We start from the raw sequence: 16,445 nt of genomic DNA, 5'->3' as shown, positions 1-16,445 counted from the left end.
CTAGAGGATAGTTTATGAAAATAAGAAATTAAGAGTAATTGATAAGGGAGAGATCAAGGTAATTCCATGATGAGACTGTTTAGTTAATTAATTTATATTCAAGTCTCATCCCCAATCATATAAAATTTTCTCAAACCCTCTAGGAAACTTTTAAAATTTTTATTTGTTAGAGGTAGTGTCTTGATTTACTTCTCAATACTAAAGATCAGTATGCTCTGTTATATATAGACTTATGAAAAACACAAGTAAAACATTTTAAATGAATGATCATGTTTTAAAATTGGTATTTACATATCACATTAAGGCTTTAGTATTTTACCCAAGGTTTATAACATCAGATAATAGTTTCCTTACATACCTACTCTGATGAATAAAATAGTATAATTTTTATATATTTACCTGATTCTGACTTTTACTGTTCTCATCTTCATGGTCAAAGATGATATCACTTTCAGAATCTGATGCAGGTCTTAAAAAGAAACAGAAAAGTGCTAAAGAAATCAAAATCCCTGTAATAATTCTAAAAATTGACATTCAAATTAATAGAAAGCAAAAGAGGCTAGAGACATTATATTATGACTCCATGGCATAAATCTGTACATATCACCATGTGGATTTGTACTTCCCTATTATGCAAAACATATATAACTCTTGAAAATTAGCGAAATTAAGTCTCTTAAAACAAATGTCATAGCTAAGAGTTATGATAAATTGTACCCAACTGGATGTGATGAAATAAAACCATGAAGGTAAATGGCCAGGATTCTGAGATGAATAAAGTTTAGTGTAGGGTTATAATTATTCATTTGGTACTTTCTTGGGAACTGCAGTTGGTATTGTATTAAGACTTCAAATTAGTTCTGTGTGTGTGTGTGTGTGTGTTACTGTACATTGAACACAGGACTTCCCTGTACTAGATAGGTTCTCTACCAATGACCTTCATCCTCAGCCCTAATATTTTTATTTGTGAGATAGGTTCTGGCTAAGTTGTCCAGGCTGGCCTGGAACTTGTGATCCACCTGTCTCATCTAACTGAATAGCTGGGATTACAGGCCTGCACCACTATGCCGATTCCAAATTAGTTCTTAAATGCTCCATGGAGTTGAATGCCTATTTAAAGCAATGCCCTTTAAGAAATTTTCTTAAATGTTTTAAATGCTACAAGTAATTTCTGTTTTCCTTTCTCCAGTGCTTAGATTTTGGAGATCTTCTGAAGATAGTGGAAAAAAATTCCTTTGGATTGCATTTGACGTACTGGGTCCATTTCTTAACATTGTCAATATTTCCAGTTTTCTAAATTATTGCCCTTTCCCCTGGCATGGGCTTGGTGGGGACTAATGACGGGGGCACATCCACGCTGCCTGGCTGGTGCCCACGCCTGTGCATGTAAGCCCTGTGCTCCTTACAGGAAGGACTGTGAGAAGACACCATCATGTTCATCCTCATCATCATCCTCATCACTGCTGGAGCCTGGGCCAGCTACAGGGAAGCGGGCGTTGGATGAGCGCTCAGCTGATGTGCTCCACTCCACTGAGCTGGTGAGGATGGGAGGTGGCGCGGCAGCCTCCAAGCTGTCCAGCTTGTTGGTGTCACTTTCTGGCTGCCCATGTGCAGCTTGTCCATCCTGGGCCAGGGGTCTTGAGTCTGGAGGTGGTGTCCCTGGGCCCGCTGGTCGCTCATGCCGCTCAATCCAGGCATTGTAGTAGCGCACGATGTTCTCATGGTGCAAGCGCGACAGCAGTGTCACCTCGCCCTTGATCCTGCGGAAGTGCCTACTGGCTGGGTTGATGGGGATGCGCTTCACAGCGTAGCAGCAGCCATCCAGCTTGTTTTGGACCTACCATACAGCAAGGGGAAGAGACCCAGGTAAGGCCCATAACCTTGCTCAAACTGGCATTTAGCTGGCATGGCCCCATTCCCTCCCGAAGAGAAACCGGAGTTCTGAGAACCAACAACTACAGTCAAGAACTACAAGGTTGAAACTCTTATACTACAGAAAGTTTTTACACTCAAATTTAGTAACAGCTTACATAGATCAGAATGTACCAAATGTGCTAAAAGATCCTGGGTAAAATGTAGCTTTCATTCACATCATTAATTTTACTGACAATTAGTTCCCTGTTCTTCTAATGTCTTATCTACTATTTAAATTTTAAATAAATTTTGGTTTTAAAATAAAAATTATTTTCTAAAGCCAGTGTAAGTTCAGATGATGATTTTAGTTTCTGCTCTTTTTATATTTAAAGCACTCAAAACAAAGTAAACTCCAGAAATTTTAACAGACTAAAAAGCAAATGGCTAATTCTTAATTTTACAAAGCTGTCGATTTGGGCAAGTTACTTTTTTCCTTAAGACTCAATTTTCTTACTTACAAAATAGTATTTTTGTTATCAGGAAGTACCAGCACTGCCAAGGAGGAAGAGGCTAGGTGTTATGGTTTTGATTTGAAGTGTCCTCCCAAAAAGCTTATGTGACAATGCAGGAATGAACAAAGGTGAAAGGATCAGATTATGAGATTATAACCTAATCAGTGGATTAATCCATTTGATGGATTAATAATTTCAAAGTTTGCCTGAAGTTATACATATCTACTAAGAGATGAAACCAAGTAGGAAGAAAAGAGAGAGAGAGAGAGAGAGAGAGAGAGAGAGAGAGAGAGAGAGAGAGAGAGAGAGAGAGAGAGAGAGAGAGAGAGAGAAGCCAGGGGACAAGATATATAATCCCCAAGGGCATGCCCTCAGTGACCTGCTTCCAACAGCTGTTATCAGGTTATTGCTGTATTGAGTAGAAATTATAGGAAGGTAGGGTATGGCTGACAGAAGGAGATTACTGAAGGCATGCCCTCAGGGATTATATATTTTGTCTCCTGGCTTCTCTCTTTCTCTCTGCTTCCTGCCAGGTTTCATTTCTTAGTAGATATGTATAACCTCAGGCAAATTATGTAACTTCTCTGAGCCTCAATTCCCTCAACTGGAAATGGAGATTACATCTATCCCATAAGAATGTCTTGTGAGGGCTGGGATTGTGGCTCAGAGGAAGAGTGCTTACCTCCAATGCGTGAGGCACTGGGTTCAATCCTTAGCACCACATAAAAATAAAATAAAGAGATTGTGTCCACCTATAACTGAAAAATAAATGTTTTAAAAAAAAAGAATGTCTTGTGATCAAAAGATGAGGTCTGTAGAGCCACCTGGAACACAACCTGAAATATGGAATGTGCTCTGAAAAATAATAGTCCTGTGTTCCCTGGCTGCCACATTAATAGAGAATGTCGTGGTGCTTTCAATCTTATGTCTTCATATACACCAAGTATACTCTAAGTCACTGACTTAGGTGTGGAGCTTGCTGGAAATTTTCATAGAGGAGTTCATTTATTAAATTGAAAAGGTGTAGAAACAGTAAAGAATCCAAATGCTAACAAAATGCTAGATTACTGAGCAGACTCTCATACTCAGAGATAGAAATACAGAGGTGTGTGAGTTCTCCAAAGGAGAAACTGCAGGAAAAATGTGGGGCGAAAGGTATGAAGATTCTCTTGTTGTATGAGGTTACAAATATTTTTTAAGTACTTAAAAGGAAATGAACTTTGTTAATATTTTAATTCAATAATCTAAAAATATAAATAAGCTGAAGTACTTGATCAAAAATGACAAACCATGATCTTTCTGATCAGGACACTTATCTTGTTTAATTAAGATTGTTTTTTTTACTGTAGGAAAATTCTTTTACTGTAATAAAATTCTTTTTTTAGTGTAGAGGCCTTTTACAGTAAGAGTACTGCTTCTTCATAATATTCTGAAAATCCTAAACAAGACACATGATCCACTAATGGTGGGTCATCCTCATATGTGAAAGATGGCATGTGCTTTATATGTACTTTATAATACAATATTAATCTGTGTTTCCCAAAGTTTTTAAAAAAACAACTCTTACATTATATAAAAATAACTAAAACCTCTTTCTATCAGGGGCAGATAATAAGTCACCCAAAGAGACTGAAATGAAGAAAGGAAGACCTAACACCAGCATACCTTAATAACATGTCACTAATTTTCCATCTCAATAAGAGCTGGGAAATAAAAGCCATCAAAGCCATCTGGGGCCATCTCCCAGCATGAATTCCATCTCTGTTCTAACTTTGGAATCCTTTTCTCTACAGCAACCCTAACAGCAAATGGGAGAAAAAGAGAACAATTTTCTTCCTGAACCAAAGCATACAAAAATGTTCTTTATCTAGAGGTCTTGGCTCCACTTGAAGCACTGTGTTTTTCACGTTAAGGCTCCGGCCAAGCAAGGACAGGAGAAAGAAGCACTCTTAATGTGCCTAGGGCAACTTTAGCTTCAGGAAGGTAAAGGTGATCACAGTTTCAAATAGTCCCATTCACTTCCCTCCCCAACCTCAAAATAGAAGTCAAGCCTGTAAGTCTGCAGAATGGAACAGAAGAAATTCTAAAAAGGACTGGGGCCAACTATGTGTCACACCTTGATGACTGCTCCAAAAGCTCCTTTGCCGAGAAGCTGTAATTCTTCAAACTCAATGAAATACCGGGAAAACTGTCTCTGTGTCTCACTGAAGAATGCAGCACTGGGAAGCTGGCTGCTAGGTATAACAGTCTCAACATAATCTTGTCCTCCAGAATCTAAGAAAAAAATGATTGCATTAAAAATACAGGAAGAGCTAGAAAATCCAACAGGGATATTAGCACTGGCAAAAGGGGGTGTGTAAAAAAGTACCTCTTGCTTGAGTGGCCCTTGTATACTTTCCCTCATCTTGCCTTCCTTAAAATAGGTAGAAAAATATAATTAGCCCATTTTATGGGAGGGGATAAGTAGAGCAGAGAGTAAGTGATGGAACTACAGAGCCAGCCCCCATCCCAGGTCTCCTAGCCTAGGCACTACCGAGGTTCTTTAATCTGCTACGTAAGTGTCAGCAAAAAATCCAGTTACACAGCAATAAGGGTAACAAAACAGGAAGGACGATTAAATACTCATAGAGGCTACACCAATGGACACTTTATCATAGGGACTGGAAAACTCAGGCTGGGAAAACAGTCCCATGCACACAGGGACTGCTTATTGCTGAACATAAATGTATGTGTAGCTCAGAATAAAACAGATAATCCATGCAGCCCCTTCCAGTTTTAGGTTTATGAATACTTTCAAAATAATTTAATGTTAAACAGGGTATCAAAGAAGGATGGCAAGAGACTCACCTTCGGGACTTTGTTCCACTAAAGGCATTTTTGGCTGAGGGTTTATAAAGCCATGTTTCAACAGCTGCTGAGGGCTCCATCTTTCCTTGTCATCCAAGCAAACACACCTCAGTGAGAGGGAAGGGAGAATCTCAGCAACACACAAAATAAACACTAACTTAGCTATGGGTTTATTTTAAAAAAATACACATTAGAGAATTCATGTTATTTATGGACCAAAATATACATATATGTGAATATAAATCAACAAATATCCCTACAGAATCTACATGTGAGTACTAGGCTACATGCAAGTAGAGAATTTGAAAAACAAAAACAAAAACAAACAAACAAAAAACGTGCAGTTTCTTTAGAGGCATGGAACAAATTTTTTTAAATTTCAGATAGTAGTATAATATAAGTAGGCTAGGAATTTTCAATCCCATTAACAATTTAAAAACTTGCCATGCTTAATTCTTTCTAAAAATTAGTTATAAATAAATCTTTCTAAAGGCAAAGTAAATCAGCTGGGGTTGGGGACCAGTTTGATAAACTTCAGATGAAGCCTATACACATCAAGTGTGTTGGTAACAATTAGGAATACTTTAAAAGTCCCATATCTCCCTCCCTCCCTCCTTCCCTTCTTTTCCTTCCTCCCTCCTGAATACCTTCCTTCTTTCCCAGTGCTGGAGACTGAACCCAGAGGCACTCTATCACTGAGCTATATTCCCAGCACAGCTGGCCACAAACTTGTGACCCTCCTGTCTCAGCCTCTCAAGTACCTTGATTATAGGCCTGTGCTACAGTCCATGCTTACCATATACTTTCTCTTAATCCTCAATCTTTAATATACTAACTCAGCATTTAATGTTCTAATAAATAAAAATAATTTTCTATTATTTTATTTTATTTTTATTTTTTTTGTGGTGCTGGGGATTGAATCCAGGGCCTTGTACATGCGAGGCAAGCACTCTACCAACTGAGCTATATCCCCAGCCCACAAAAACAATTTTTTAAAAATTTTCCCTCCTAGATGCTTTAACTCAAGCTAAAACCTAAGAACCACTGTTCTCAGTAAGCTAAACTGTGGCATTTATAACAATGACTCTAGTGGTACCACTTGGTAGCACTTGGCCCTAATTATAAACAATACACTTAAGCCCAGAACTTGACTTAAAACCTATAAAGTGGTGACAACAACTATCATGAAGGACAACATTTTACTTTTTATGACACTGCACTAAAAAAACACTCAAGGTAGAAAAAGACCCGGAAAAGACAAGATTCCAGTAAAACAGTTTGTGTAAGATTCTTTATCTCCCCCTAAATTTAAAATTCATTTCAATTATATTAGTAAGCATATATACCTTTCCCTTACAAATATTAAAACATGATTGATAATGATAGTCTTTGACCAAATCCTTCCTCTCTCCAGGTCTTCCCTCCTCTGACTGTACATCCTTAGACTCTTTTATGCATTTATATAAATAAACACACAACCACCCAAAATAATACTGTATTTTAAAAAATTACATTTAATTAACTATTTTTGGTAGTATTAGGGATTGAACCTGGCCAGGGTCACTCTACCACTGAGATACATCCCCAGCCCTTTTAATTTTACTTTGAGACAGGGTCTCACTAAGTTACCCAGGCAAGCCTCCATCTGGTGATCCTCCTTCCTCAGCCTCCCAAGAAACTGAGATTACAGGTGTGTTCTACTGTGCCCAGCTAATGTATTGATATTTTTGGGCAGCATCATCCTGTACATATTATTCTTTAACTTGCTTTTCTATGTGTGTGTGTGTGTGTGTGTGTGTGTGTATAAAATATATATGACAGCGGAATGCATTACAATTCTTATTACATATATACAGCACAATTTTTCATATCTCTGGTTGCATACATAGTATATTCACACCAATTTGTGTCTTCATACCTGTACTTTGTAAAAAATTTAAAGCCTGCCCAGAATAAATTGTATTCTTATAAATAAATGAGATTTTATACCATCAAGATCCCACTTAAAACAATGAAATTCTCTAAACCAATCATTTGGGCAACATAGTAGCCATAAGTGGAAAAGGCAAATGCTAGGTCTGACTTTGAACAAAAAACCTGTACTTTGGATAATAATGGTTCTCACATTCCACCATCATTAATTACCCCATTCCCCCTCCCTTCCCCTCCAACCCCCCTGCCCTATCTAGAGTTCGTCTATTCCTCCCATGCTCCCTCTCCCTATCCCACTATGAATCAGCCTCCTTACATAGGGGGGATTGGCTAACTTCACTTAGCATTATCTTCTCTAACTCCATCCATTTACCTGAAAATGCCATGATTTTATTCTCTTTTATTGCTGAGTAATATTCCATTGTGTATATATGCCACATTTTTTAATCCATTCATCTAATCCTGTAGTATGCTGTTTTTAAGTCCTTTGGGTATAGACCGAGGAGAGGGATAGCTGTGTCAAATGGTGGTTCCATTCCCAATTTTCCAAGAAATCTCCATACTGCTTTCCATATTGGCTGCACCAATTTGCAGTCCCACCAGCAGTGGATGAGTGTACCTTTTTCCCCTGCATCCTCACTAACTTGCTTTTCTCTTTCAATCATGTGTTTTAGAGATCTTTCTAAGCCAGTACTTAAAGATTTGTTATTGATTTTTGTAGATGCATGAACCTACTAGAATTCATTTACACACTCTCCTATTATTATTTACAATTATTTCATATATGTGTGTGTTTGTATATGTGTTGATATATATACATATACATATACATATATACATACATAAAAGCTGCAATGACCATCCCTACACTTGCCCTGTTGGGTTTCTGAAGTGTATCACCTCCAACTCAACTATGACATTAATGTGACATGACAACAGATCTTGATCAGAAAAAATTTAAAGTCTGACCAGAATAAATTGTATTCTTATAAATAAATGAGATTTTACACCACCAAGATCCCACTTAAAACAATGAAATTCTCTAAACCAATCATTTGGGCAACATAGTAGTCATAAGTGGAAAAGGCAAATGCTAGGTCTGACTTTGAACAAAAAGGATGAAATGGGGCTGGCGTTGTGGCTCAGCCGTAGAGTGCTCACATAGTACATGCGAGGCCCTGGGTTCGATCCTCAGCACCGCATAAAAATAAATAAAGGTACTGTGTCCAACTACAATAAAAAAAATAAATATTTTTAAAAAAAGGATGAAATGTGGAAAGTTCTCATTCAGGCAGAGAACTAACATCGATTCAGTCAAGTGCTAGGAAGGGTTTGAAGCTCTTTACAGGTGTTAACTCATCTGATACTCACAGCAAGGGCAGGGTGTCTCAGTCCCTCAGCCAAGAAGGAGTAGGAGATGTGACCCAGCTGTCTGGCTCCAGAGTCTGAGCTCTTACCCAGAACCAACAAATAAAACTGTAACTACAGATGGAATGTTGCCACACTTTGTGAATGATTTTTTCTTTGGTTAACTGGGGTGAAACAGCGAAGGTAGTAAAATAGTATCTTGCAACTCTTTCCTAAACAAACAGGGTCTATTGAAGCACTTTTGGAAGACAGAGGAATGGATACAATATTCTGAAGGACAACCATGTTAAAAGGATAAGAAACAGTGCTGATCTCAAGTTAAAAATTGACAGAACATAGAGTGGTTTCTTTTTCTTTTCTTTCTTTTTTTTTTTTTTTGTGGTACTAGGGATTGAACCAAGGGCCTTACACATGCTAGGCTACGTCCCCGGCTCAAACTAATATTTGGGAGCCATTTCTGTAAGACAAGAACTAGGAAAGTTTTATTCCTGAGACTATCATTCTGCTACTAAATGTGAAAAAATATCTTCTAATTAAACCCTCCTGTGCTGTTTAAAAATAATACACAATGCTATTGCTAACTTTTACTAAATTACTCTTGATCAATCAAGAACAGAAAGTTCAAAGTGACACTTTGAAGACTAAAACCATTTTTTCCATCAGCTATTCCATTGCCATATTTGTCATTTCAGCCAAACTCATAATTAGGGTGCACTAAAATAAGTATTTCTAAAGTTCTATCACACTTAAAAGGAATCATAAAAGATTTCTTTAAAAATCTTAAGATTTTTATATACTCTATGGAAAGAATACAGCATACAGAAGAACAAAGTTGATTTCTTTCTACAACTATATGTATATTGTGTCTACTTCTATTTTGTGGTACACAAAAACTACCTCACTTACACATGGTCATATGTTGCTTAACAACTGGGATACATTCTGGAAACATGTCTTCAGATAATTTTGTCATTATGTGAATATCATAAGTGTGTTTCCAGAAATGAACATGAGCTAAATCATGTCTTTGGATGACACAATCTATGGGACTACTATAAGTACAGTAGGTTGTTGAAAGAACCTGTTATGTGGCACATGACTATACAAGAGCAAGTACTATTTATAACAAGTAGGATAGTAACAGGGAATAATACCATGGGGTCAGCTGGCAATTGGTAAAGATGAGAATAGGGAAAGAAATGTGAAGGGTAAAAGAAAAGAAATGTAGGGAGTAGACAAAGTGAATTAAAGCAAATAACTGGGAAAAAGAAATTAAAAAAACAAGACAGGGTCGGCCAGAAAGGGAAGAGTCAAAGGGGAAAAAAACAGTCTAGGTCAACTTCTGCAAGAAAGCTAGATCAGGAGAATATCTGAAAAATCCAGACAGGAAGGATCTTATCTCCTATTTAACAGAAACTGAGGGAACTTAGCTCTGGCTTGGACCGAGAACAGATATGGCGAAAGTAGAAAATGCTGAATTGAAGAATCCAGACAAAGACTTTAGGCCCAAGGAAAACTCTCCAGTCAATGATTCTCTTAAATCAGATTAAACTTGGTTTTATAATTAAATGTGCACCTGTAATTCACAGGTGCTGAAAAAAGTCTGGCTAGAGTCAGGAAGTCATTTGCTTCTCAAGACTTGGCTGAATGAGACAGCCAAAGAAGAATGAGAACACGAGGCAGCATCACCCTTGAAGCTCTTTTTTAAAAAGGAGGTCTTGTGATGTGATGTGATTCAGCAACCTGTACACTCAGAAAAAGGAATAATTATACCCCATTTGATTCAAATGTATGATATGTCCAGATCACTGTACTGTCATGTGTAACTAATTAAAACAAATAATAAAATAAATAAATAAAATAAAAAGGAGGTCTTGCCTTTGATCTGCATAATCAAAAAAGCAGGAGTAAAACGCAATTAGAAAATTTCAATGACACTCACTTCTTGAGGAAATCTTGAAAGTCGGCTGGTAAGTCACTGGGGATGGTCACGGGGTACTCTCCACATTCCTGTCCTTGGCTGAGGGAGAGTAGCAAAAGGCCAAGATGCCAAACATCCCCCTTCTTCCCTGTTTTATAAGGCAGGGCATTGTCACTAAAACGCACTCGGGTTTGCTCAAACACATCCTCCTTGCAAATGTCTGCTAGGCGTTTAGAAATGCTGTAATCTGTAATCTTGACAGTACCCTCTGCATCTACCAAGACAGTCGATGCACTCAAGACCTTGTGCACCACAGAATTGCTGTGAAGATAATCAAGGCCTGACAAGAGCTGAGCTGCATACTTGCGAAGCTGATGCACAGGGATGGGGCCTAAGTGACTCAGGTGTGTAGCGAGAGAGACCCCATTGATGTGCTCCACTAAAATGTCCACGGTGATGGAGTTGTCTTGCTCTTTGAAATTCATGGCAAAGTATCGTACCACATTTGGATGACTCAGTTTCACCAGTGAGTTGAACTCTGTTTCTGCCCCTTGAAGCTGATAAGGAAAAAAATTTTAAAAAAAGATAATATTGGGTAAGTCAGCATTAATGGATGTTTCACTTTAAAAGTGAAGTACTTGAAAGAAAATATACTTTCATGAGAGGAGAAAAAATATTCCCTGAATAGAATAAAGGTGAAAAAAATTCAATTCTTAATTCAAAATCTTAGTGTATAAATACTATAAAATTAGTGAATGGCTTTTAAAATCAACTTATTTTGAGTTAAGCCATGGAGGCAGGGGAACCACTCATTTTAAAATAACCTTTTTTGATTATAATAAAATCACTATAAAAGTTTTTTAAATTAGGGACTAGGGGTATAGCTTGGTAGTAGAGTACTTGCCTACCATGCATGAGACCTGGAATTCAATTCCTAGTACCGCAAAAAGAATTTTTAAGTTAATACAAAGGTAAAAATATCCACAAATTATCTATATTATCACCATCCAAAAAAAAAAACTTGTGATTTTTTGCATTTACAGTTTTTCTTTCTAAACATAAGAAAACTCACATTTCTAAACACCAAGCTTTATCTGCTTTTTTTCCTTAAGCTTGGTATTATAGATTAATAATAAACTCTTCTTTCAATCCCCAATATTACAAAAAGAAAAAATCTGCAGTTCCCCCCAAATCAGTTTTGAAGCAATATTTTTAAAGAGTAGAGAAGATATATGTAACTTCAAAAAGCACAACTTTGGGGGCTGGGTTGTGGCTCAATGGTAGAGCGCTTGCCTAGTACGTGTGAAGCACTGGGTTCAATTCTCAACACCACATAAAAATAAATAAAATAAAGGTACTGTGTCCATCCACAACTAAAAAAAAAATTTTTTTTTTTTTTTTTTTTTTGAAAAAGCACAACTTGGGCTGGGGATGTGGCTCAAGCAGTAGCGCGCTTGCCTGGCATACGCAGGGCGCTGGGTTCGATCCTCAGCACCAGATAAAAATAAAATAAAGATGTTGTGTCCACCGAAAACTAAAAAAATAAATATTAAAAAATTCTCTCTTTCTCTCTCTCTCTCTTTAAAAAAAAAGAAAAGAAAAAGCACAACTTTGGGCTGGGGTTGGGGCTGAATGATAGAGCTCTTGCTTCACATGTGTGAGGCACTGGGTTCGATTCTCAACACCACATATAAATAAATGAATAAAAAATGTCCATTGACAACTAAAAAAAAACAATTAAAAAAAAAAACCCATACAACTTTGAAATAGTTGGAGTGATGGTTGTTAATGCCATAAGGGCTGAGAAAGGAGAGCAAGAAGGCAACTGCAGAAGTTTTGTCCATATTGTGAAGTTCTCAAAGAGGGAACAAGGCTAAGAAAACTTTGAAGAAGATGCTTGCCCTCTAGTCCTCTCTTGGTTAAACAGAACTCATCCACTCTGGATCATCTCGGAGCCCAAACACAGAACTCTTTTGTTCTACCATCTCCATTTACTTTAGATTGGCCTTTTGCTTAGCCAGCCATGGTGAATACTTACCTGCTTTTTGCACTTATCAATTTTCTCTCTTTCTTGACTGGTAAGGAAAGGACCAATTTTTTTCTGCCATTGAAGGACCCACTCATACAACAGGACAAAGCTGCCAGTGGCTGTTTCCAATGCATTGTAAACTAATTTTCCAAGTTGTTCATCACTGCCTGCACATTAAATAGACAAGGTAGTTAAATCTCACTGAATGTTTTCTATGCAGGGAAACAAGGGAGGGACTGTATATTCATTCATTCAATAATAGATGCCATGTGCTAACCATAAAAACACGATTCTTTAATAACGTGCTTTGTAAACTACTTTTAGTATTTAACAATGTATTGAGAGTCCTAAAATATTAATTTTTATAAAGGAAAAAGAATTGACAATGAGATGCTAGTATCAGGTCAAATAAAGAGAACAATGTTTTATTCTGTTAACCATTATTTACCATTATTACTTTCCTAACCAGTTCACCTTTGCTGGCTATGCTACTGACCTACCTCACATAGCTAAATACCAACTCAAATGACAGAAAGAATTTGGAAATAAAGAATATCCCTCAAGATTATTTCAAGCTGGGTGCAGTGGTGCATGCCTATAATCTCAGTGGCTCAGGAGGCTGAGGCAGTTCAAGACCAGCCTCAGTAACTTAGCAAGGCCCTAAACAACTTAGCGAGACCTTGATTAACATCCTTGGGTTCAATCCTTCATACCAAAAAAAAAAAAAAGATTATTTCATCAGTAGGCTGGGGATTAGCTCAGTGGTAGAATGCTTGGTGGTGGTGGTGGTGGGGGGGGGCGTTGGGAGGAAGGGAATGATTATTCCAACAGTGCAGAGATTAATGTACACTACAGTAGAACTAGCTTTTAGTAAATTTGAAAATATGAATACGCCAATGACTTTCTAAAAACAAACTTTGAACATACCCTGTAAATAAAAACTGGCCAATGTTTTAGAGGGAAGGAAGTTTAAAGCTAGAAAGGGAGACATATTTATTTAGTAATAGGCATATGGTTTCCACTTATATCTGTGAGAACTAAATTTTTGTAACACCAGAAGTTTTCTTATGAAACTCTTCATTTTCACTAAGGACTGGAACAGAAAAGTATCAAAATACTAGAGAAAATGAAAAACATTCTTTTGCTTTATTTTTATTTATTTATTTTTCAACAGTGTCTTACCATGTTGCTGAGGCTGATCTTAAACTTGTTATCATCCTACCTCAGTCTCTCAAATAGCTAGGATTACAGGTTCATGCCATGGGGCCTATTTTGTTTTATTTCCTATTTACCAAATCATAGCATATATAGCACCCTTGGCATTACTGATTCTTCACCAGACAATCTTTTGTTGTAGGATGCTGTCTTGTGCCTAGCCTTCATCCACAGCACACACCTCTGCTCCCAGACTTAACCATCAAAAATATCTGCAAGGGCTGGGGCTGTGGCTCAAGTGGTAGCGCGCTCGCCTGTCATGCGTGCGGCCCGGGTTCGATCCTCAGCATGACATACAAACAAAGATGTTGTGTCCGCCGAGAACTAAAAAAATAAATAAATATTTAAAAAAAAAAATATCTGCAAGACTTGGGACACAGATCAACCATAGAACAGTTGCTCCCTCATGGGTGAGGGCTTGATTTTCATCCCCAGCACTACAACAACAAAACAAACAACAACAAAAGAAACTGCAGATATCATCAGATGTCCCCTCAGCTAATAACTGTCCCCAGTTGAGAACCACTGATATGTAGTATTCTTTTTCTTTTAGCATATAAATACTACTTTGATTTTTCTTCATAATGAAGAAAAAAATTTAAGAATACTGATTATTATGTTTTCTACTTGAAAAATGAAAAGTGAAGTAACTTGTATGTATAAAATAAAGTAGTCTTAGCAAAAGTAGTTTGGAGAAATATGGCTATACTGCCTCACCTAAATTTCTTAACTTCAGAAGTAATTCTTACTTCAGAGAAATGCTAATAATTAGAGATTTCAATTAAAATGATCTATTGTATTAGTAACTCCTGAAAGTCTTAGCTTAAGAGAAAAACTCTGATGTTTGAAAATTTGTCAGCCAAAGGAAGCAACCTGAGAAATGTGGGACTATATAGTTTACTGGAGACGAAACATTAAATGTTTATGAAATGGAGGCTGATGTGATCTACAGCAAGCCTAATTAAATGTGTGTGTTATATAGTTCACTGTCCTGTAATATTCATTTCTCCAATTCGGACTAGGAAGGCACTTCATAATTGCTAGGTTTTGAAAAAAAAATTACAATTTTATTATTGCCACCCTCTTGTCTCTTTTTCCATGATGGAAATGATAAAAGGAACAGAAGAACACACTGCTCTGAAGCTAAAGGAAAATGTTATCAAAAGAACTCTGATTAAAACTCTGTTATATTTTTGTAATGGTCGTTTATATATAGACAGTTCCATAGTGCTTCATCCACATATGTAAGTAAGTTCCTTTTTTTTCTAGTTCTAACAACTTTACATTGAAAAACAAATACTAATTAGTTGGTTTTTTAAAAATAAAAACATATCATTGAACATTAAAATTGAATTAGTTTAGCTTTTATAAAAACACTTTGTAGGAAATTTAGGCATGTTTTAAAAACTAGACTCATTGTGAGAAAACAAAATAAATTATTCACTACTTGATGATTTAATAAAAAAATTCTTCCGTTGTAAATATGCTTCCCAATGAAGGGATTAACTAAGGTGAATTTGTCTAATGAATACCAGTGAGAATAAGAGACCAAGTTAATTTGCCTTCCTGATTTCCCCAGGTTATTAAAGTTAGGGAGCTTGTGTTGTCAGTTTATGAATCTGAAAGTCTCTGAATTAAAGACAGTCTTGGTTCTCAAGCCAACTATCTCTACCATGGTCTTAATTTGCCCAAACAGTTGCTGTGAGTATTGTAGCCCTGTGTATGCAGAGCCCTATACTGTCCAGGCTGCTTTCAGTCAGTGAAGGTTAAATTTCCAGTTCTTAGACTACTCAGATGTTTGGTTCTTCGTCTACCTGTTGCCTATGCCCTGGCAATTCTTTTGCTTATTTGTATCTCCTTAAAGAGAAATGGCATAAAGACTCTGAAGGAAAGCAAATTCCATTTAGATAATATGGCTATCTTTTAACTCTGGCAAGAGTATTCATGGGATGAAAAATCAAAGTCAACTGTCAAATTATCAAGCAAATCTTACACCAATTAGTAGTTACATCAATATGGCTAAGAAAAGATAAGTTACATTTAGGAAGTAGATCCCCAAAACTTGATTTTAATATAAGCAATTCAAATTCTGAATTGCAGAGCCAGCTTTACTCCAAAAAGCTATCCATAGACAAAACTGGTAAATAAAACATAAAAAATAAAGTAATTTTCCTGGCCAGGTACAACATTCCAAGCAAGAAAATGCCAAATCAATGGATATCAACTTAAGAAAATGAGATTTGGTCATTAAACATCAGAGGCATTAGAACCATTTTGTTACACATTTTATTAGTATTAGAAGCACACGACTTAAAATCTGATTGATAATATTTAAACCTTTTTTGTTTCAAAAAGCTTAGATAATTTGATGACAAATTTAAGTTACCTTTATGACCAATTTAGAATTTTACTTATGCTAACAGTATTTCCAACAGCACAGTTTTACTTCCGTTTTATGTTAGGGGAAACCTGAACAACTTCTCATTCCAGTCACGAGGAATGGGAGCTAGAATGACCAACAGCCTGCTTGACAGCCTTCTTTGGACTATGCTGGTGTAGACAACATGGTATCTAGTCCACCCTGTTTCCTCACAATCAGCTTTTGTCATAACAATAATTTAAATTAACTTAGCTAGTTTACTCACCAATACATTTCCCTTTGTGCACCATGAGCTGATCAGGACTACCCACGCAGAAGTATAGGATTTCACAAGAGCCAGGAGAATCTTCACTACTACATAAAGAATACTGACGTTCTCGCCTTAAA

At 36.8% G+C, this 16,445-nt stretch overlaps 1 protein-coding gene across 7 annotated transcripts in view; it reads right to left on the bottom strand.

Annotated features, from left to right (window-relative positions):
• Positions 1 to 16,445, bottom strand: part of Eif2ak4 (eukaryotic translation initiation factor 2 alpha kinase 4) — a 106,141-nt gene that overhangs the window by 53,029 nt on the left and 36,667 nt on the right. For 5 of the 7 annotated variants that reach the window (XM_046460788.1, XM_046460790.1, XM_058584681.1 and 2 more), the window contains 8 exons: positions 16,324 to 16,439; positions 12,473 to 12,630; positions 10,456 to 10,991; positions 5,214 to 5,320; positions 4,735 to 4,779; positions 4,483 to 4,640; positions 1,407 to 1,837; positions 400 to 469 (listed from right to left, as the gene is read on the bottom strand). In XM_046460788.1, coding sequence (XP_046316744.1) covers positions 400 to 469; positions 1,407 to 1,837; positions 4,483 to 4,640; positions 4,735 to 4,779; positions 5,214 to 5,320; positions 10,456 to 10,991; positions 12,473 to 12,630; positions 16,324 to 16,439 — 1,621 coding nt within the window. The remainder of the gene's footprint in view (positions 1 to 399; positions 470 to 1,406; positions 1,838 to 4,482; positions 4,641 to 4,734; positions 4,780 to 5,213; positions 5,321 to 10,455; positions 10,992 to 12,472; positions 12,631 to 16,323; positions 16,440 to 16,445) is intronic. The other 2 variants (XM_046460789.1, XM_058584684.1) reach the window with 2 other exon arrangements.

The sequence above is a fragment of the Marmota monax genome, unplaced genomic scaffold, assembly GCF_021218885.2.
Source record: "Marmota monax isolate L192 unplaced genomic scaffold, Marmota_monax_Labrador192_F-V1.1 WCK01_AAM20220418_F8-fsc00001, whole genome shotgun sequence".
NCBI classification, from domain to species: Eukaryota; Metazoa; Chordata; class Mammalia; order Rodentia; family Sciuridae; genus Marmota; species Marmota monax.
Note: the sequence above shows the minus strand (reverse complement) of the source record. Positions and strands in the feature narration are given on the sequence as shown.